Consider the following 22,084-nt stretch of genomic DNA (forward strand, 5'->3'; position numbering starts at 1 on the left):
AACACATGATTTCCGTCATATCGATCGGCTTTGTGCCAAATTGTTGTCCTTCTGTTAAGAGATCACCAAAATAGGTTTTGTAATTTGCACCGATTTCAAATCGTAGAAGTTGTGAAAATCGATTTTTTGCTGCTCTAGTGATGACGCAGAACTTCAAATGTCACGGGAGACCCGCACAACACTAGCACAACTTCGGTCTAGCCACTGCAGCAGACTAAATTCTTACCTGGACGGACTAGACCCCGACGTACGCACATATGTCCGGTATGCTGAGAGTCTCCGCATGTCACGAAACACCTCTTTACATTCCCACACAACCCAACTTAGATAAGACCACTCTCCCTCTGCTCCAACCGTCGTAGTGGCACCCAATCCGATCGAGACAGAGCTAAGTAAGCCGCAACAACAATGTGAATAGGCGAGCTATTTTGAGCTCCGACAAATCGCACCAGCATTAATTAGGAAGCCATAAATTAAACAAACTCATTATTCTCTGCATAATCTAATAAGAGCAATGGGAATTTTATTTCGCCTTACATTTGACAAGTATCTATCTTAGCGTTGATTAACGGGTTTTCAAACTGTGAAATGTTTTAAAAAATACATATTGTAATCAAAATAAATGCATTTCTGAATTTGTGCGACAAAAACTGGAATAATTGCAGATTGATGAAATTTATACATATGTATGTATGTGTTGTATGTATGAATGTAGCTTCTAAAATTAACATTTAATATTAAAATACGTTTTTAACATATTAAAAGGCACTGCTGTGTACCATCCTCTAATAGTACTAATTATTACAAAGCGTTGTTCGCACTAAAATTTTCAATTAAAACTGAACTTAAAACTTGACAAACCAAATCAAATTCGAAGATTTTTGCTTGATTTCTTTACTAAAAGAAACATTTAATTAAGAAGTTAAATGCACAAAGTAGAGATGCGGCGATTTGGGGTGCCGATAGGCGCTCACCTATACCCAAAGCACAGCGGACGCATCCTCATTGGACAGCGTGGAGAAACGCTGGTACGTATTGGCGCTGCGGTAACTTGTTTTTGTAGTTGTTGTTGTCGTGTCCCAGCGGTGTTGCATATCGTGTGTGGCTTGCAACGGCACGCCGAGCACATTGCTGGGATGGTTGGCTTTAAGGGTGGAATTGCGGCTATCACCGGCGAATTCGCCGGCCTCCATGTCGCCACTTATACTAACAGCAATGCCGCCATTAGCATTACCCAAGCTGGCGGTATCAAATTTTACGCTCGCTAACGACAAACGATTCGGTGTAGAAGTGCCATTCGATATCATTGTGGAGCATAACGGCACACCTATATCCTGGAATGAGCTGATCGAACTGAAGCCACTCTCATCTTCGGTGGCTGAGCCCAGTGGATGTTGGAGCTGCTTGAATGGCAATGCCATCGCATGAAATGGGTGATTTAACGTAACATCCTCGTCTGTCTCCACCTTGCTGGAAGATGTGGATGCCGCTGACGACGACGCCGACGACGAGGAAGATGATACTGCCGACGAATTGGAGGTGGTAGAATGTACAGAGCTGTCGGTGGAGCTGCGCAGCGATAAGCGTGAGTCGCGTATATTATTAGCGCGCAAGAAGAGCATTTCGGCAGTGGCATTGGCAAGCGAGTTAGCAGCGGGATGAACGCGACTATTGCATTTGTTCGTGGCGTCAGCGGCGCTGTGTTTCTTGCTGGTAGCGTTGCTTTGAGCAGCCGGCGCAATGAGTGTTGGGATTGTGGCTGCTGGAGACGGTGCAGGTGTCTTCAACACTTTGCTGTGCACGCCATGGGTATGGGCCGTTAGAGAGCTACGATGCTGCGTTAAGTCCGGTTGACGTGTGGATGTGTTTAGCAGATTGTGTATCGTGCGCGAAAGCCGGAAAGCTTCCTGGTTAAGCTTTTCCTCGACATCATCGGCGGCGGCTTGGGCCTTCGATTCGGCATACTTCTTGGGCGAGCGGCGCCTATAGGGACGAAGTAAAAAACAAACGCGTTAAAGTATATAAACTGTAAGAAATTCAAGTTGTTTATAAAATACCAAGTAAAGTCCTTGAATGCAGTGTATGAATTGTTGGCCGACGTGTTGATGGCATCATAACTACGCTTATCTGCTGCCGATGTTGCCAGTGTACTATGTTCGCCGTTGGCACTGTTTGATTTCACATTGCCATTTTGTATGGCTGACTGCTTGAGGTCCACGATCAGATTGCTGCTGCTGCGCGTGCGCAAGCAAGACGAAGTTGCTGTTGATTTACCACTGAAAGTGCTGTTGCCGCTGGTGTTTTGTTCATGACCTTCGCAATTGCTGCTGCCATCATAAACTTGGTAGAGACTCTTGGAACGGGATATCTGTTGTTGCTGTTGGAGTTGGCGCTGTAGCTGTTTTTGCGTTTGATAGCGATCAAGGAAGCGTGCGATCTCTTCAATGACAGCGCGATACATTTCATTACTGGTTTCGACCTGTGGAAGAGAGGTCAAGAAAGTGTCAGTTTGTAAATAAAGATGCATATGAGATTTGAAAATGATAAGCGTATATTTTTGTTAAATATTAACATTCAAATATTTGTAGTTGTAGTTGTAAATCGTAGATCACAAAATATTTCAATGTACTGCTTCTGATCATACCCAGAGGCTCAGCATGGCTAAAAGCATTCCATTGGCATATAGACCCCTTTTGTTTAAGGGAACTTCCTCCCCGATTTATTTAGCCTTTTAACGTGTCATGTATGCATATCATTAAAGATTAAAGGTGCAATCATTAAAGACGCATAAAAAAGAACTTCAGCGAAGAAAGACTCTTAAAATAGTTGGCGGCGAAGAAAGACGCGTTAAAATATTTGACGGTGAAGAAAGACCCGTATACTTATTTTCGCGGTCGACTATGTTTGCGGTGAAACGGTATGTAAATTCCCCAAAGAGTTTTTAGGGAATGACGCTGAAGGGACAGTCTTTGGCCAGGTAGAAATATATGTTTGTGCGTCTTTCTTCGTCGAAGTTTTCCTTAAGCGTCTTTTTTCGTAAAATTTTTTTTTACACGTCATTTTTCGCTGTCAAAATACTAGCGCGCCTTTATTCGCGCGTAGTGACGATCTGTTCCTCCGTCCCTGTCTAGCGTTCGGAAGGTCCCACTTTTTGTCATCTCACTGAAGGAAATTGCAGACCAAAGGACTGGTAATTTACTTAATTTATCCAAAAGTGTATCGTGATTAAGATTTAAGCCTAAGCACCTGATTTATTGGTAGCATTAAGGCGTTAAGTGCTCTCCGCCCTTCACTTCTTTACATTCCCGCAAATAGGAGAGATCTCGTTTGCGGTACCCGGTATTTATGTATACCACCTACTTTACTGAGAATTGGACGATTAATTAAGATTAGACTTGAAGATATTTTTTCGTTGTTACTTGGCAAGTTTTGCCTAGAACCTCAAGAGGTGGATTCCCAATATCCTCATCTGTTGTCAGCTAATTTAAGGAATGCTAACCTCAATCGATGTATTCATAAGGATAAGAAGGCTGCAGCTCGTGCAGATTTAATTAACGACAAGATAGTTCCCATCCTTGGGAGCTCGCCTGCAGTTTCTTTTCCGGGTATTTCACTGTTTTTCGCGGTTAACCCGTCTAGAATCCTTCTACTTTCAAATAACACCTTAGAAGAGATGTTCGTACGCTGTAAGAATATAATCGTAGCTTGGTTGTCAGATCGAATGGAAAAAAATTGTAGAGATGTTGGGGCACAAGTAGGCCAAAGGGCGACTTCCTTTATGGTAGTCTGGAAGGGGTCACAGTGGTAAGCGAGGCGTACCTGAGGCTTAGTAAAAGTTATCAATAAAAATTGCCGGGATAAGGCTTCTTCTTCGAATTTTAATGAACTACTATGACCAGTTCCCGTGTGATTGCTGAAAATGTATCCAGAGTTTGCGGGTTCCCGAACCTAAGCTTTCAACAAGTCTAGGAAATGAACATGATCTTTAAGAAGAGGCAGTACTCATCTCTAGCTCTGCGCGGTTTTTAGGTCTCACACCTGCCGTGTTATAATAATATCAATGGCCTACTCTGGGGTTCACTAAACGCTTGCCTCTCTATACTTGGAAAATAGTGGCATGCAGTGAGTGCAATCGGCAGCGATTTGGCGTTTTCCAAAATTCAGCCCAGCTTTCCTCTAGGGTACGCTCTGTACTAGCGACTGGACTAAGAGTTCAAATGTTAAATTTTTAACTTAGAACTATGAGGTGACCTTAAACTATTGGGCGTGAGCCAAATTTGAAGGTCGTACATAGTAGCGAACTGTTATCCAAGGCTTTCCCATTTATTTAAAATTTTCGTATTATACCACTTTTCCATGGAAGCAATGCCATCTGTGCCAATGTGACACCGGAGTAATTTACAATCAAAAGTGTTCATTAATTAAAAATATTACTTGCATAACATCCCGAAGATTTGCCTAAATGCCAACAAACTATGCAACAACAATTGCAACACCTTACGATGTAGTGGCAAAAACAATGCAATGGCAACCAACCAGCCTTTTGCTGAAAAGGCGGCGGCGGCGGCTCAGAGGTAGGTATTAGGTGCAGCTTAGACCATTACATGCACACATACATACATGTGTACATATTTAAGTACGGAGCTGCCAAAAAAGGTACAATATATTTACTATCTACTGATGAACAGCTAGTAAATATGAAAATAAAGGCTAGAAAAGCACACCAGTTGGGCGAAGTTGTGGAGGCTGGGGAAGAAACAATTTGGTGGCCACCCGTTGACTTGATGGTTTGGTGTTAGTTTGGCGGCGGGTTGCTGGGAGTTGAATGTTGGCTGCCAGCTGTTGGCGATTGTGCTAAGTACTCGTAATATTGTCTTTGCTGATGGTTGGTCGGTTGGTTGCACATAGTGGCAAAACAAATAGCGCAATTTTGAAAATAATTGCAAACATATATCTAATACATACAAACAGGGAAGTTGTGAATAAGGCGCATGCATGTGTATGTACATTAGACTGCATCACTCCACATACAAAAAAAAAAAAAAAATCGGTACCACCGGAATTATAAAGTCTATTATATTTTAAGACTTTCACCGAAATATTTCGGCTGGACCGATTTGAAAATACAGTTGCAAATTCAGTATTTTTGTGAATCCAGTTTTCTTTAAGTATTTTTGCAAAAAATTACTTTAAATGACAAAACAGTTTAAACTTAAGAAATTTGCATAAAATATTTTTAAAAACTTTTCAACGATATCAAAATAATAATGAGATTTTCGATGCTGCTTTTGAACTTCAATAACTCAGCCCAAAGTTTACCGATTTAGAGTTATGAAGTATCATTGAAAAGGAATTTTCTCACCCTTTTTATTTCTTTTTTTGCAACTAAGTTTATTCAAAGTATGAAAGAGGAAGGTAAGATAAATAAGCCTCATTCCATATAGAATTATGATGTGTTGGTATTTAATAAAGAAACACTTGGGACGTGAATGAGTTTTTTGCAAAGAAATGAAAAGGGTGTGAAAATACCTCTGTCTATATCGATATAGTTTTGGCCCAGTTATTCAAGTTTTTCTTAAACAAATCTATGAAAAAAGTTAAAAGCCGTATCAAAAATCTCATTATTATGATTCCGTTGAAAAAATGTTTGAATATTTTTGTGTAGATTTTTTAGAGCTTAAACTGTTTTGTCATCTGAGGGGATCTTTTACGAAAATACCTTTAAGAAATTATTTTTATTCATAAAAAACTCAATTTTTGGAGGTATTTTCCAATCGGTCCAGCTCACGTAAGTCTTAATATTTTTCCAAAATATTTTTTGTGGAAGTCTTAAAATATAAACAGTTTTGTATGAGGGGGAAAAAAAGTCTTCGTAGAAAACAAGGCAGCCCCATTGTTTTTTCGTTTTCGTATTTGTGATATCTATACCAACTTTTAATTTATATAATACTGTAACCAATATTGGACCTTGAAATGCGCTACTGAATCTATTTGAAATTGACAAAGATATTGAAGATTTTTATAAAGAGGTACTGTTGCCATGACAACTGAAGCTGCTTAACCAACTGTTTAGTTAATATATATAAGTATGTACGTCAGATTTCTAGAGTGAAATATAACAATTTTTGAGCATCCCTGAAATGTATACTTCGAAACATAAAGTTTGGTGCCGGCACCTCTTTCGGTAATAGGCGAAATTTTGGAAAGTGCCCCGAGCCCTAACACGGAAAAGTTGTTTTGGGACCACTCCAATGTACATACATACACATGTACATATGTACTTAGTACAATAATATACCTTCAAACATATGACGTTATCAGCTCGAAATGGGTGTGGCACTGCGCCTGCGGTTTATCCAAAATTTGGCAAATGCGCGCCAGCGGAATTTGAGCAGCCAAGCGGAGCCCAACCTAAAGTACATACACATACCCATTACAATAACAAAAAATGCTTAAGCGTTTAAAAGTGCAAGTTGCCGATAACACTGGGCTAAGCGGCAGCTGAAAATTATCAATCGAAAAAAATCTGGCTTAGACACACAAGCAAACAACATCTGCCTCGGGTTGTTTTGCATAAAATTGGCGCGCGAAGCTAAAACAAACACACTCACAATATTTACAAGCAACTGTTTGTTTCAGTAATGCTTTTGAAAATGTTACTGTGTGATAAATTACCCTGTAGGAAATGCAACAAGTTTTAAGCTGGCGTCTATTTAGTGATTGTTCAATTGGTTTTCGCGCTGTTCCCATTGCTTCTGCTGTTACCAAAAATGTTAGATAAATAATTTATTTTGTGTACATAAATAATTCGAAGGAAAAGTACTCTCTAGCTGCATTCGACAATCGTTATATTTTCCCTTGCTTCCTATATGAGGATATGAGTTTTCATAAAAAATGGACTTACCAACTTTCCCACTCTAAGCTAGCGATATCTTTCGTTATCATTTTACTATATCGAAAAATGTATCTTTGAATATTTCCTGCAGGCAACTTGCTAAAATCACTATCTACCCATTTTATTGGCCAAAAACTAAGTAGTAATGCGGTGAGCACCTCAGCAGCAGTCAGTAAATCTCGCCCAAGCCTTAGATGCTCATAGACATAGATTATTTTCCAGCTGCTTGATTTTTATTATTGTTACGTTTTTGTTTTTATAATTTTTTGTTGATCGAAATTTGGGTTAACTTAGTTGGCTACGTAATTTGGCTTGTCGGAACAATTTGCCCACAATGACTGTGTGAGAGCAATTGCTGTTGCTTAATGCTGCTGGAAGGGAACGATGTCGGGGGTCAAATTGGCTGTCTCATTGGCACTTGCTAACTAGTTAGTTGGCAAACGGTTAGGTTCAAGTGAGATTTGCCGGTGGCTTTTGGCTGCTTATCAGACGTATTTACGTATTACTCTGCTTGAGGTCGTCGGAAAATATTTCTCAATCGGCGTCGAGAAAGACTTTATTAATTGAAATGGTTAAATAACTTTTTGCTGCATTTCTCTTACTAAATCTAGCTTAAATGTAGTGAATGGCCCACTGAACGCTGAATAGTAGAGAAGAGTAGTTCTTCTTGTCACCTGTCTGAACTATCAAACAATTTTGTTTAAATTTCAAAAAATAATGAGTATGTCGGTTGCATATTCTATTACCACATAGCTCCACTGGAAAACACCGATTGTCTACCAACTGTCATTTTGACAGATTCTTGCGAGCATTTGCCAAATGGAAATTGTTTTGAAAATCCCCAGGTCAGAAAGAATTTTCAATGGGGTTGCCACTTGTTTTCTATAGTATATTCACTTAATTTTTTGTATAATTTAAGAAATATTTTCGTTGCGAGCGTTTTTTTTTTAATACCAATATTTCTAATTTCAACGAGCTTTTTTTAAGTATGTACATTTATATCATTTGTAATATGTGCTCTTCAACCTGTCGCACTTCTTAATAGGGTTGCCTCCTAATTTTTGATGTCAAATATTTTTAAAATTTATTAGATTCAAGAAGGAAACAATTTTTTAATTGTGTCAAATTATCATCATTATTTTTGTAGAATTCTGAGGTATTGACTCGACGAAAATATTGAAAGTATTAAAATTAAAATTATTTTTTCAAAGTTTTTTAAATTTATTAGATTCAAGAAGGAAACGATTTTTTATTTGAGTCAAAAACACTATTTTTCTAGAATTCTGAGGTATTGACTTGGCAAAAATATTAAAGGTATTAAAATTAAAATTATTTTTTCAATCTTTGTTATTTTTTTTGTTCCACTGAATACTTCTTAGGCTAAAATATTAAAGCATTGACAACCCTTTTTGTATCGTCATAATTTTTATGGAAAGAGGCATTGGCGTCGAAAAGGGAATAATTATCCAGATTATTAATTTAAAAAAATGCATAGTCAATGTATAAACAAAAGATTATGTACCATTGTGTGCGCAATTTTTGAATTACCAAAATCTATTATTTATGTTTTGTGTTCACGAAATCGAAATTATGAAAATACGAAATTTATTTCCAATATTTGTCAGGAAAAAATGTCCGGTTTAGAAAATACCAAGTATTTATGTTTAGCTTTTAAATGGCCAAAAATTTATGTCCGGTTTTCAAATTAGCAAAAATGCTTACCTACTTTTCATAAAGGAAAATTCATGTCCAGTTTATAATGACTTAGAGATTATACATATTTGGTTTTTGCACTCTCAAAAATGTATGCCAAATTCTTAATTTAACACATTGTTCAGTTTTTAAATTAACACAAATTTATGTCCAACTTTCAGTGAAAAAAAGAGAAAAACCTGTATGTAAATGACTTACCAAAAATGTATGTCTAGTTTTTTTTTAATGGCCAGCTATTTGAGTCCAGTTTTTTATGGTCAAAAGTTATGACCAGCTGCTGAATAACAAACAAATTATGTTTATTTAGCTTCTAAGCTACCATATCTAATGCCCAGTTTTTTATATTAAGTACTAAAAATCGATGTCCAGTGTTTGCACTTAAGCGCTCATATACACCTATGTACATATGAACATATCGTCGCCTGGATAAAAAATTGTCGTAAGCGCCATTTTGACGATTTTGAGCTATAGATGCAGTTATATAGTATTTTAACATGTCAATACATGTTTTTATTCAATATTTTGGAAGTTGCATAATCTACCTATTTCACATGAAAGTCTCGTGAGTGAGAAGAGCACTCAAATTGCATTTTTTAAGACAATTCAATTGTAATTTTTCATTTCTTATGGCACTCAAAGATCTTTACCAACTTTTTACTCAAATGAAATTGCAGACAAATTGTGTTTTAGTTGCCGATCAGGTGCTTGTGCTCATAAAATTTTGATGGTGATTGAGGAAAGAAGTGAAGTAACAATGATGGACAAAGCGACGATTGAAATTGATGTACATACAATACATACAGTGACTCAAACAAATTACCAAGGGTTGATTTTATTTTTTTTAATATTAGTAATGTTCTTTGAGTCACAGTTTCAAACTTTATACAAAATTTAATTTTTAAATTTTTAATTTGAATCTTTAGAACATTTACGGGTATACACTTTTACAGCCCATGCAATTTAAGTCTAATGAAGAGCAAGTTTTAAAACGGCTAAAAAATCCCTTTAATTTTTGGAAATATTTTTTGGTGAAGTATTTTTGCACGTTTTTCTAGAAAAACCTGCTCTTCATTATACTAAAATTAAATGGGCTCTAAAACTGCATACCCCTAAATGTTCTAAAGATTCAAATTAAAAAGCTGAAATTTCGATGAAAATTTGTTGAATTTTTCTAAATTTTGTATAAAGTTAGAAACTGTGATTTATATGGTTGTTGGTAATTTTGATGGTATTTTTTTATAGAAAAGCAACAAAAAAAAATTTGCTCGAAAAACATTACGAGTATTAAAAAAAAAAAAATCAACACGTGGTTATTTGTTAGAGTCACTGTGTATGTGCTATTACTTGTTGTCCCAATGCTGTACATATAAATATGCCTGTATGAGTGCAAACAACTAAATGAAAACTTTAATAGTGAAGAAAATAGCAACAACAATAAAGCAAATTGCTAACAAAAAGAAAAAGTGTAACATGGCATTAAAGCATAACGCTAGCTATTCAAGCACGAAAAAGTAGATGATAGATGAAGTGAATTAATGGAACAGCCTACAAATGGCCGATTGACCGACTGACTGCTGCGCAGCCGTTCGATGGCGTTATTAGTTGGTGAACAATTTTATTAATGAATTTTTATTACCGTTTTTTTTTTGTTTTTGTTTTGGTACGAAGCCATTAAAGCTGGATGCGTGCGTAAAAAATGTGAATAGAGAGTATGTTTTTTACACTCAAGATATGCAGATGTGGTTAAAGCTGAAGACAAAAGACGATATTAAAACTTCGCAGTAGTTGCATATTTTCATTGCTAAAGCTTCAAAATCAAGGACTGTGAAGCCATATTATACATCAGCATAAAGTGTCTATTGTGCCACTTGGTCCATAGACAGTCCAACGCCACCACTATTAGACCAAATGAAGGCACTGACAAGCGAGCTGAGCTTGAAGTACGTATATCTTCTAATGCGCATTCTTAAACCATAAATGGGCGGAGGTAGCCATTATTTCCTCTTCATTGGCAGCGCCATTTAACCTTTGTAAATACTAATTGTTATTATGCGCATTGGCAGAACGCAAAAAAGGCGGAAGCCACGCTAGTGTTGGTGTGCGGCGTGTGGCTTTCTCAGTTGGTTGATTTATTTTACACACAAAGGCATAATCTATAAATGCCTGCGAATATGTACATAGATGCTTGTTTGTATATGTGCTATTATTAACATTAAAAAGGCGTGAGAACGGAAATAATGGCATGAAAAGAACCTTTTACACTCAGCATTTAACATTAGACGGTGTCTGAACTGTTCTGTTGAGGTTGGTTAAGTGTTTACTTATGTGTATGTTTATGTATAGAGCAGCAAGGTACAACACATTATAATAAATTAATCGAAATTACGCGTCAAGCTTGCTCGAAATGAATGCAATCAGTTGAGCTTCTCAGTCACTTTGGTAAAAGACCACCCATCGAGTTGCTCGCTTAAGTCTTTTGATTTCCTGGTCGATTCGAGAAAAAAGGGATACTTAACATAAATACTTCTTTACTTTACTACTTGCTTACCTGCTTCAATTGCCACTGCAATGTGTTCACTTGATTTTGCAGCAATACCGCTTGCACATTCGCTGTTGTCGCTGCATTATCGCTGTGATGCGCCTTAAAGGCGGGTAAGCGCTGTTCGATGCAGTTGCCAGGTGGAGTGCTGCGGACTGCAGTTGGTGACGGTGTTGTTGCTGCAATCGGCTTGGCCGTGGCGTAATGAGTTGTTAGCATCGAACGTGTGGCAGCTACTGGTGGCAAAGCTGCTGTTGCAACATTATCAACATCATCCTCAACGTTCGCGTCATCCTCGACATCAGCAAACAGCAGATTGTCACACTGAAAAAGGGGGCAAAAAACGGGAAAAATTAAAAGCTTGTCTAAGCAAAAAAAATGCGCACAACAAGCTGCAAAAATGAGCTCGGCTGTAGCGCTGTATGTGTTTTGTTTTGTGGCAGCTGCGTTTGTGTGCGTTCGCCACAACAACAGAACCAACAAGTTTTTGTTTGTTTTCATGCATTTCCGAGACACCACACTTCCTCTTCAAATTAAATTATCAAATTGTTGGCGCAATAAGTTGTGCCACTTGAATTCGGAAACTTGTTCGCCGATACCGAAATACGCACACGCTTACCCACACAGCAATGCGCCGTTAATAAAAGTAGTTCAATTTTTTGTTTTATATTTTCAAATGTTGGTTGCGCCTTTTGACGGCCTGCATTAATTATGTTGTTTTACAGTTGGAATGTTTAATTGCAGTTTATACATATGTACGAGCATACAGTCTGGGCGTACTCACACCCGGGCACACACGTACATACCTACATATATATATATATATATATATATATATATATATATATATGCTCGCTAAGTAAATGAATTCAGGTAAGAGCGGCTGCTGAATTATGTGGCTTATACATATTTACTGGTATTAGCACTTATCCGGACAGACATGTGTGCATAACTGCAATTGAATAAAAGTGTGAAAATGAAATTTAGGAATGGCCAAAATTTTAGTGCTGGAGCTACAAAGCTACAAACGTACATTCATTAGATGTTTTTAATAAATACTAGTTGCATGGAAGGAAAAAATATGAACTTCCGCATAGCAGATCAACAGCGAGGAAAAATTTATTTTTTTTGAAAGTTTATATGTATGTACATATATGTAATTTCAAATAATTGAAACAACGAGTGTATGTGGTGTATGAGTTTGTTTGTCTACACTTGGTTTGGATAACTGCGGAGAGGAAATGGCGATGTTTTTGGTTCTCGGCCCAAAGCGACAAACTGCAATAAGAAGACGCTTTTTTTAAATTAATTAACCCCTAACTAGTAACTCAAAGAGCTTTTAGGTGATAAGTATCTGTCTACTACTTATTTGTATACTCAGTCGGAATCAGTACACCTTCAGAGGTCCGGCCTTCATTTGATAAAAAAATTGTTCTTCAAGAAAAGAAAAAATCATTCTGGATATGTAATATGTACATATGCATTTATAGAGTCAAGTTATAAGGCAAGAATACCGATAACGATAAAATAAGTATGACGATAACATGCAAAAATAACTTTCAATAACAGTACTTCTATTCACATCGATAATGACATTCACAGAAACATCGTGGCATATAAAGATGATGTGATAAAAGAAGTCAATGCTTTTCCAACAAAAAATATTAGATGAAGGAAAAAATTGATATCATCTAGATATCGATAAAAATATCGAAAAGAAATTTGACAATAATAGAAGCTACAGAAAAACTACAATCGATAGTCACACCAATAATTATTTTAACATCGATTCCTATAGCACCGTTAAACATATCGATTGAAATATACTTTAGGTTAACCCCCTGGGCTGTTGTTGGTTACTCAAAAGTGTCCGGAATATTAGAGCGATATTCTTTATACGAACATGCAAATATAGTACAGGTAAATAAAACGCTATATATGCAACTGAAATGAGCAAATAACTTTAATTTATTATTTTCGAACCAGCGCAATTCTCCTTTTAACCGATCTTCCCTAAAAGCCATTACGTGAACGCATTAAAATAAATGCGATTGCAAATTTATTTGCCCTGATTGCTTTAACTCTCTCTCTCCTCTGTGCCACTAATGTGTCATCATTGTCATTGTTGTTGCATATACATATGTATGTATAACGTTTGGTTAAAAAAAGATGCCACACAATAGAAATTTAATAGAAATTTGTATTTTATTTTTTTTTTGCAAAATATCTGCATTGTTAACAATTTTAAATTGTTGCGGCTGAAAATTGTTGTTATTTTCGTTGTGGCACAAATTGTGGCCATCATTGTTGTTGACTGCGGCAGTGGTACTTATGTATATACATTTGTACATATGTATGTCTGTATGTATCTATGTACCCGGTAGCAAGCTATCCAATTGCTCTCTCATCATCATTATCAGACACAACTTCACATACATTCATGCACACAAATGGGTGTCTCTGATTAAATGCAGACTTGCAAAAAGGTAAACATAATATTATGTAGGTAAACATATAAATACTATACGTGTAAGTGAGTATGCAGCAATTTTGATGAAAATCGCATAATTGAACAAAAATTTTGCTCTGCACAAAAGAATGGAAATGCTGAGCTAATTTTGTGTTCAGTTACATACATACATATGTACCAACATACTATATGCAGCTGATTGTTCATGAATAGATTTACGTATTTGTTATAAATATATGTACATACATATGCAATTAAAAATTGATGATGTGGCGTATTTTTTGTTTTTATAAAAATTGCATTCAGCACTAAAATAGCTATGTATGTCTGTATGCGTGTGTAGGGGTGTAATTATAAAAAATACATGTCATTATTTATTTCTGGGTCACTTAGCTTCTGCTACTTCATTTTTAAATTAATTACTAAGCATATGTCCGCTTAGCGGTAAGTTATTCTGCTTAGCAAATAGGCCCACATAATTTAATGGTTCTCTGCTGTAACAAAGTCACCAAAGTTATACTTACAGAAAAATTATATAAAAACTGTTGGATGGTTAAGGGTGCAAATGACTTCCAAATATTAAGGGATCGATTTAGAAAATTCTCCTGGAAAACAAAATTTTTTTAAAAACTAATCCAATGAAAAGATTCAGCAGGCCTTGGAAAATTCCCATCGATGATAATGGGTGAAGGACTAAAGCCCTTTATGAACCAATTGCATGGGCCTTATTAGACCGCTTTTCGCATTACAAAGGGAAGCTGTCTCTACAACGCCATGTCTAAATTTTGGATAACTGAGAAACTAATACGGGGCTATGTAGGATAACGTTGAGCACATTATTTATCTCCATCCAATTGATAAGGAGCTCTACGCATCGTTCGAGACTTAGCGAGGCTCCCTTTCGTTCAATTTGATTTTGGAAAACGTAATAAGAGCTGCCAATCTGAATTGCCGACGTATGCAGATGACGTTGAAAGAAAAAGAACCAAAAGAGGTTGTGGTCTAGCAAAAACTGTTGGATGTTTAAGGGCGAAAAAAGTTAAAAATATTAAGAGATCGCTTTCAAAAAATTTCTAAGTAAAAAAATTCTGAATTCACGCAAATCTCAAATACTCGTATTTGGCACGGTGCAGATTAGAGCGATACGATACGCGATACCATATGCGGTGTGATAGCAAACCGTGTCGCTCGCCGCAGTGTCGCTGTCGTACAAGTGTGCACAGTTTTCATCGCTTCCTATCAATTCCCACGTATTCAGCAGTTCACTGTCGCTTTCGTATCGTCTCGCTTATCGCATCGGCTATCGTATCGCTCCAATATGCACCGTGCCTTAGTCTTTCACATTTTCATATCCAGTGTTGCCAGAGAAGAATTTTGTATGGAGCTAAAACGGTCGAAAAACGAGCTAAGAAGAGCTAAATAATACCAGCAGTAGCTAAAAGGAAGAGCTACATATTTTTGTTGAGGTTGTGCACATATTGACTTAAGGTTGTTTTTTAGATTTTCTGCAATTTTAATAAAAACACCGAAGTTTATAAGCTTAAGTGCTGAAAAAATCTTTTAAAACCAAAATAAGGTGCATATAACTATTTCGAATTCGTTGCACTAAAAATACTTTACTGTTAAAGTCTGCAATTTCAGATATTTGAATTGAATAATATTTTCGCAAAATTTTTCTGGAAAGTTTTACTTCCAGCTCTCCTTAAAGGTAAAATTAGTAAGGTAAAACAAAATGGGCACTATCAGAAAAGGGATTTTCTTCTAATTAATTTTTGAATTCTTTAACCTAGATCCAAGAGTTTACTGCATCTCGAAGTTTTCCATTTTATCAACGCTTAAGTTTTGGCTTATATATACCAAATACAACTAAAACTTTCTGGAGCTAAGAAAGTGTTAGATAAATTTGAAAAGAGCTAAAGAAAGAGCTAGGAGCTAAAACCCAATTTTCGGAGCTAAATAGAAAAATAAAGGGCTAAATCTAGCTCCAAAAGCACCAAAATGGCAACACTCTTCATATCCGCTGTTTAATGCTAAAGCTTTTTGTCATAAAGAACTCATGATCATCAGTAAAGGATGCCTTCTTTTCCCAATGGTTTGCCTCCACATTAAAGCGACTCTGTGTGATGTACGGACTGGTGAAAATTAAGTTAAGCTCTACACTTTTCGTCATAAATCTTTCAAAGCATTCATCGAGCTTGACATTGGCCGAAAGGCGAAAAACGTTTGATTTGTATAATTTTAAAGGTCAGAATACAGAACATATATGTCTGTAAAATATTAATTGCTAGCAGCTTGAATTCTATAAAGGCAATTTGAAAGCCATGAAAGAAATTAAAATGGAATAGCATTGATAAAATGCCAGACATGTTAGGCAAATAGAGTACAGCTGTTTCAAAAAATGCGAGTAAATAATTGCTTTTGATGTCATATTGAAAAAAACAGGCACAACAAAGCCACAAGCGGAGGTGCTGAGGGGTACATTGAGGTCTCAAGCCACTTGTAATTAAAAAATTTAGAGATTTCGTTATAGCCCAAAAAAATTTTGTTATAAAAGCGGTTTCCCTTCGGTAATCCATGGAAAACCTCTGCCATAAAAACGCTTTTTGGGGGAGAAACTCGACCACCAATCGTTTTTAAGGAAACTCGATCTTGCACCTAGAAAACTGAATATATTTGTGAAAACAAGCTCATGGTTTCTAGAGTTGGATATCTGTCAAAATATCGAAATCAAGGCAAAAAACGACCAAAAGTCTTGACTTTTTCGTCTGCCCACTTCAAACGAAAGACCTTTGTCAACCATTTTTTTTTTGTAGCGCTATAGTATCCCTATCGCTATCTCGCCATCGTTAACGCTATCGTTTGCTTTAGTTGTCGACTTTCAAATCGCTACGTGTGATATAATCGCAATGCCAGACCTAAGTTTTACCCTACCGTGGAGTTTGACAGCCAAAGCAAGAGACATAAAAATAAATAAACAAAATTTTATTCAGCACAAATTTTGTGAAGCAAATATTAATAACCAAAACAAAGATTTGCACAAAAAATATGGGTGGTGTGTTCTTTTAATCCATCGCCAACAAGTGCTCGTATTCTATAAATATGAGTGCTTATCATCACCTTCGCGCAGTAATCAAGTAGAATTTAATTCGGTATGAAAGCAAAATTAGTAGTCCTCCTATACTTTATAACGCTCGCTTGTTTAATTTCCTGCATTCAGGGCAAAGTTCGGTCGGATATAGAATTGGATTTAGGTTCCAAATTGCTCGAATCATTTCCTCCTGAAACTACTGAACGGCACCATATAGTGAAAAAAGATTTGTCACGTAGGTTGTCACAGGGTTATTGGAAAGGAGTAGTTGATTATTGGAATGTGAATTCTGGCTCTTATAAATGATACGACTATCGTGATGCGGCGACAGAAATGTATTGATATAAAACAAACAAACATGAAATAAAAATTTTATATAATGAATAAATAAGAGTTTGAAATTTGGTGGTACACTGAGGGAAATAACGTATAGTAAAAATTCAAGATTTGAAAGCACATTTACATGGCTGGCTTGTAGCTGAGTGCGCAAAGATACTTGTCAAAATTTGTTGATTTCCAGAGGCGGTGGTCAGGGTTCGAATTCCATTGCAGGCATTATACATGCAAATTAAAAATTTTATTTTTATTTTTTCTGGTGAAGTGCAAAATGCTTCATTTTGATGGGGGCGTAAATATTAGAATTGAATATTTTCTATTATTTATACAGTACTTTAATTGACGTTTTTAGTAAGATCAAAGACGTTTTTGTTTGATTGTACTATTTTTTCCCCCAGTGTAGGCTTATCTGTGGTTTGCTAAAAGAGCTTGTGTTTCAAAAAATCTAAAAAGTGCGTCGTAAAGTAAATAGTTGCTAAGCAAAGTGGCAGTACCGAAAAATTCTGTTCTTACGAGCCGCTCGATAGAAAAACAGTGGGCTGCCATTTTTGCTTATTTTTGCAGTCAACTCAAATTATTATTTTTTTTTTTAGATTTGGATGTTCTTCCAGCAAACGATCAAAATTTGCATCACATACTCACATACATACTCGTACATATGTACATATATATGTACATGCAAACATGACTCAGCATTCACTTTCTAATGCATGAAATAAAAGAACTCATCGTAAAAAACGCTTAATGAAAATTACTATGATAATAATTTTAATGCACAATTATACAAAATAATGAAAACGACATATAACTTCATATTTTTTGTTTGCCATGATTAAGACCTACATAATTTTCTGCTAACCAAACAACCATTTAAATGTGCTTGTTTTTTTAAAAGCAACTTTCATAGTTATTAAAATGTATATATGTATATACATATGAAAGGAAAGTTAAAAGGCAATCTGCGAAAAAGCAATTCGTAAGATACCAAAAAAGGTAAAACAATCCAACAGCATTTTTGCAACAAAATATCCGAGGTACATTTGGGAAATAGGGTATCAGCTGACCATTTTCGCTGAACAAAGGCATCACTGACTTTTGCTTTAATTGCAATCAAAGTTAAGTGGTAATAATGTGCCTTTGTCCTGTATCTAAAAAATCTTAGAGAGCTAAAGCTTTAATGCTCCACCCCCACATATGCTCTAGATTCGATGTAACATTTACCATCACTTGATCTTATCGCTCTAAAGGTTGCAGGAGTAAGACTTATAGACATATGTATGTCATGGATCGATGAAACCTTAGTATAGTCGACTGCATAATACAGATAGGACCCAATGCCGTGGGTCATTAAACGCGGAGGCCCAGCATTGCTGAGGTGCCTGGAAACCGGAATATTGAGGATAATTTAAAAGCTGACGAATCGGCTAGGAAAGGTACAACCACTTAAAGCCTCCGAAAAAGGGTATGGTAGGTATACACGTTTAAACTAATTGTTGGCCTTTTTGTAATAGGAAACCAACATTGTTGATATTTATTAAGTTTAAACAGAAAAGAAATGTCCTTCCCTAGAAGAACTATTAAGTCATAGACCGACGGCAGTGTTAACACGGATCAACTCGTTACTTCAGCAGTTGATCCCGATTAAGTCCTACAGGTAATCCTCAAAATTAATGCGGATCAACGGCATTTTCTATGACACCACTAACCAAAGCGGTTAGCTATGGTCAATTGTGAATGAAAAATAAATGAAGCAAACAAAGCAAGTGAGTTTGACGTCCTCTCGGACGCTGAGCACTACAATTCGGTAGGAGCCCAGATTGATCCTCGGATCTAGAGGTTTCCAAAATTTCTTTATTTTAATTTAAATTTTTATATTTTTTATGTGTTTTTTTTGTAGTTTCGGTTAAATTTTTAGGTTTTAGTTTTATTTTATTGGCAAACCTCCGAGTGCATTTCTGCTATGTAAAACAGCTTTTCATAAAAATACCATCGCCGTTCGGAGTCAGCGTAAAACAGTAGGTCGTTCCCATTTGAGTGAAAACATCAAAGGTATAATTTTGATCGGCTCAACTGCGCCGTTAAACCGAATTAACGTTTTGGTCTGTCTATGCTACTACTCTGATTGGCTTACACGCCAGGAGAATAGCGGCGGACAAGCCGGATTATCGTCGTAGTTTAAAGAACACAGTAAAAAGCTCAAACATATGGCAGCGTTAATCCGGATTAACTTCAGCCCGAGTTAATCCGGATTAACTCTGTCGTCTGTTTGAGCTTTAAGACGAGCGCGTACAGCCTTTGCTCGTGCTTGAGTAGAAGAAGATTGCAAATGGCTAACAAACCAGTTTTAAGGGATTGCAGAGATCTTACCGATGGAATTAAAAGCTGTATCTTCACAAGACGTCACAATGGGTTTATATCGGCTTATTTGTAAGGAGGTACTCTTCAACATGCCAACCTAGGTTAAACTAGAATGTTGATGTCTGTGGAGGAACATTCATTCTTTTTACGTCCAAAATTGTGTTTTCCTCATAACTCTTTCATTTAGGACCGGCCTTTAAAACGTGTTAACTCGTTTATTTGTAAGGATAAAAATATCTTTAGGATCAAGGAAAACTTCATCGCTTACAAAATTTCTTAATTTTACGGTACCCAAATTGAATGCAGACGGCTAGAAATTGAAATACGAGATATTTACAATAATACGACATTTACTGCAACCTTGTGAAAACTCCAAAAGTATCTAAAAATATTTTTTCTTCAGAGTTGGGTCAAATATGAAAAAGTTATGAAAAATGCAAGCAAAAATTGCTATGATGCCAAAATGTTTTCAAATCAGACCCTAATTACAAACCTTTTTAGGTGACCCAGTCCAATTTACCCAGATCGAAAGCTGAGAAAACTATTATTCGAATTAAAAAATAATCTAAATACTGCTTTCATCGTTGCGTAAGCTTGCGCAAATGGAAGAAATTCACAAAACTTCAAACGAGGAAGAAAAATAATAGGTACATACAATTATCGATAAATTTATGTTAGTATTTATAAATTATTAGAAATCAACGAAAAATATTAAATTTGCAAATTTCATCACTGTCAACAACGTTTCTGTTTACATTGCAATTGTTTTGCGGTGTTAATTGCACAAAGTGTAATTTAATGTTTCTTTTTTTTTCTGGCAAAATTTATGGCCAGAAATAAAATCAAATCTGACTGAAAACATCTGCGAAACATTGTTGTCCACTTCAACAAACAAATGAAGCAAAGCAAACCGTGGGCTGAAATGGCTGCTCTTGGAGAGTTGTCGGAGTAGCTTTAAGTGCTAAAAAAGTGTCGCAACTATAAATTAATGTTTCTTGTGTTGTTGTTGTTGTTATGCTTGTAGTTGAATTAAAAATATGATGGCCTGAACATAGTACGTATTTAACTATATTTCTTCACTTTAATATGTATGTACGTATGTATGTATGTATGCGAGTTTGCATTTAAATTTTCAAATGTTTAATTTTTTATAAATATGTATGTCTTCTTTGTGATCTTACTGTATGTAACTATGTATGTATGTCAGTTTACGACAGAAAGTCTCTGGTCTTAATACCATTATGGTTGGGATCTTTATGCTTGATTCATGGCTGTTGCTGCTAAGTACCTACGACGATTATGATTACGTTGATGGTGTGGATGGCGTTGATGACATGAAATTTATGCTCTTTATGGTTTTCAGACACATTTCTTTTCTTGTCATCAGTTTGCAGTTATGTACCTACCTACTATTTAGCTTGGCAGTTATTTAGCAAATAAATGAACGGATACGTTTTTCCGAGAGTTGGAAAATTGTTTCTTCTTTGTATTTTGTCATTGCTAAACGGTGTGTGGGAAAATCGAAAATGCTTCATTTGTGTTTCCTATATAATTTTTTAATTACTTAGTAATATAAATCTCAACTCGAATTAAATCTGAGATACATATGTATGTATTGATAAACATAAGGGCGTGCTTAAGGGCGCTCTTGGCATTAGCAGCTAGATACATAAAAGTTATTCTGCACAAGTCCTAACTTTGCCGCGTGAGATGATTTCAGACAGTGTCCCGTAGCTACCTTAGTTAAAAGTCTACGAGTACAGTCTATCTTAGGGAGTGCTAGTTTGGTGGTTTTCGAATTGTGAGATGTGAGATTGAAACATGATTTATGTTTCAATACCGTATCTCGCTCTGTTTTGAGGCAATTAAGAGAATTTACATCCTGGTCCACGTTTTGGTCCAGTTACAGATCTCTAATCTGACAACAAAGTAATCCATATTCTCCAATGAGCTTCCGTAGAACCATACATAATTGAGGCTGGCGATATCTCCAGAAAGACGCGGAAGGCATACATACCACCCGTAATCCATAGCTTTTCCCTTTGCAATACTTCGTTAAGAAGGGCTGTATCCCTTGGATTGTGGGTAATACTTGAAAGTTCTTAGGCGTTAGACAAACCCCACTTCAATTTAGTTGTTGTTATTCAAACTTTGAAATCTTCGTCTGTCGTTTCACTTGTTACTACAACTGGCGGCCCCACCTGTTTTGGCACAATTTAATAAACTTTTTTTTTATATTAAAACTGGCTCGCTAGTCGCGCTTTACTTATTTCCTGACTGAACTCATTCCCATTGATTGCGGTTGGCTTCCTGTTGAGAAGTAATGCAAACCCAAACACTTAAGAGCGAAATACACCACATAAGCGGCTTGTCAAACCTACTTTTCCCATTTCGCCATACACCATGCAAACATGAGTCATTCAAGCACAGAATTTTAGTTCTCCTCCGGTTCACAATGTTAAAAATGTTGGTTTTCTTCCATTTTTCTCCCTTACGTCCTCACTTGGTGAAAATTCAGCAACAAATGAGGCGATTTTACCATCCACATCGCAAGCGGTTTGATCAAACGTCAACATGGCGGCCTGAAAATCAAAAAATTTTGATTTTTGCTCAAATTTCCCTCAAGCGGTTTGTCAAACCTTCAAACACCCCCATAGACAACACAAATGGATTGAAACAAAGGGA

At 36.3% G+C, this 22,084-nt stretch overlaps 1 protein-coding gene across 1 annotated transcript in view; it reads right to left on the reverse strand.

Moving 5' to 3' along the window:
- Positions 1-689: 689 nt before the first annotated feature.
- Positions 690-22,084, reverse strand: part of LOC118748105 (putative GPI-anchored protein pfl2) — a 102,531-nt gene continuing 81,136 nt past the window's right edge. Inside the window, exons 2-4 of the mRNA XM_036482411.1 lie at positions 11,157-11,471; positions 2,058-2,479; positions 690-1,983 (exon numbers count right to left, since the gene is read on the reverse strand). Coding sequence (XP_036338304.1) covers positions 975-1,983; positions 2,058-2,479; positions 11,157-11,471 — 1,746 coding nt within the window. The 3' untranslated portion in view covers positions 690-974. The remainder of the gene's footprint in view (positions 1,984-2,057; positions 2,480-11,156; positions 11,472-22,084) is intronic.

This window comes from Rhagoletis pomonella, unplaced genomic scaffold (assembly GCF_013731165.1).
Source record: "Rhagoletis pomonella isolate Grant_MI unplaced genomic scaffold, Rhpom_1.0 Rhpom_scaffold_00012, whole genome shotgun sequence".
NCBI classification, from domain to species: domain Eukaryota; kingdom Metazoa; phylum Arthropoda; class Insecta; order Diptera; family Tephritidae; genus Rhagoletis; species Rhagoletis pomonella.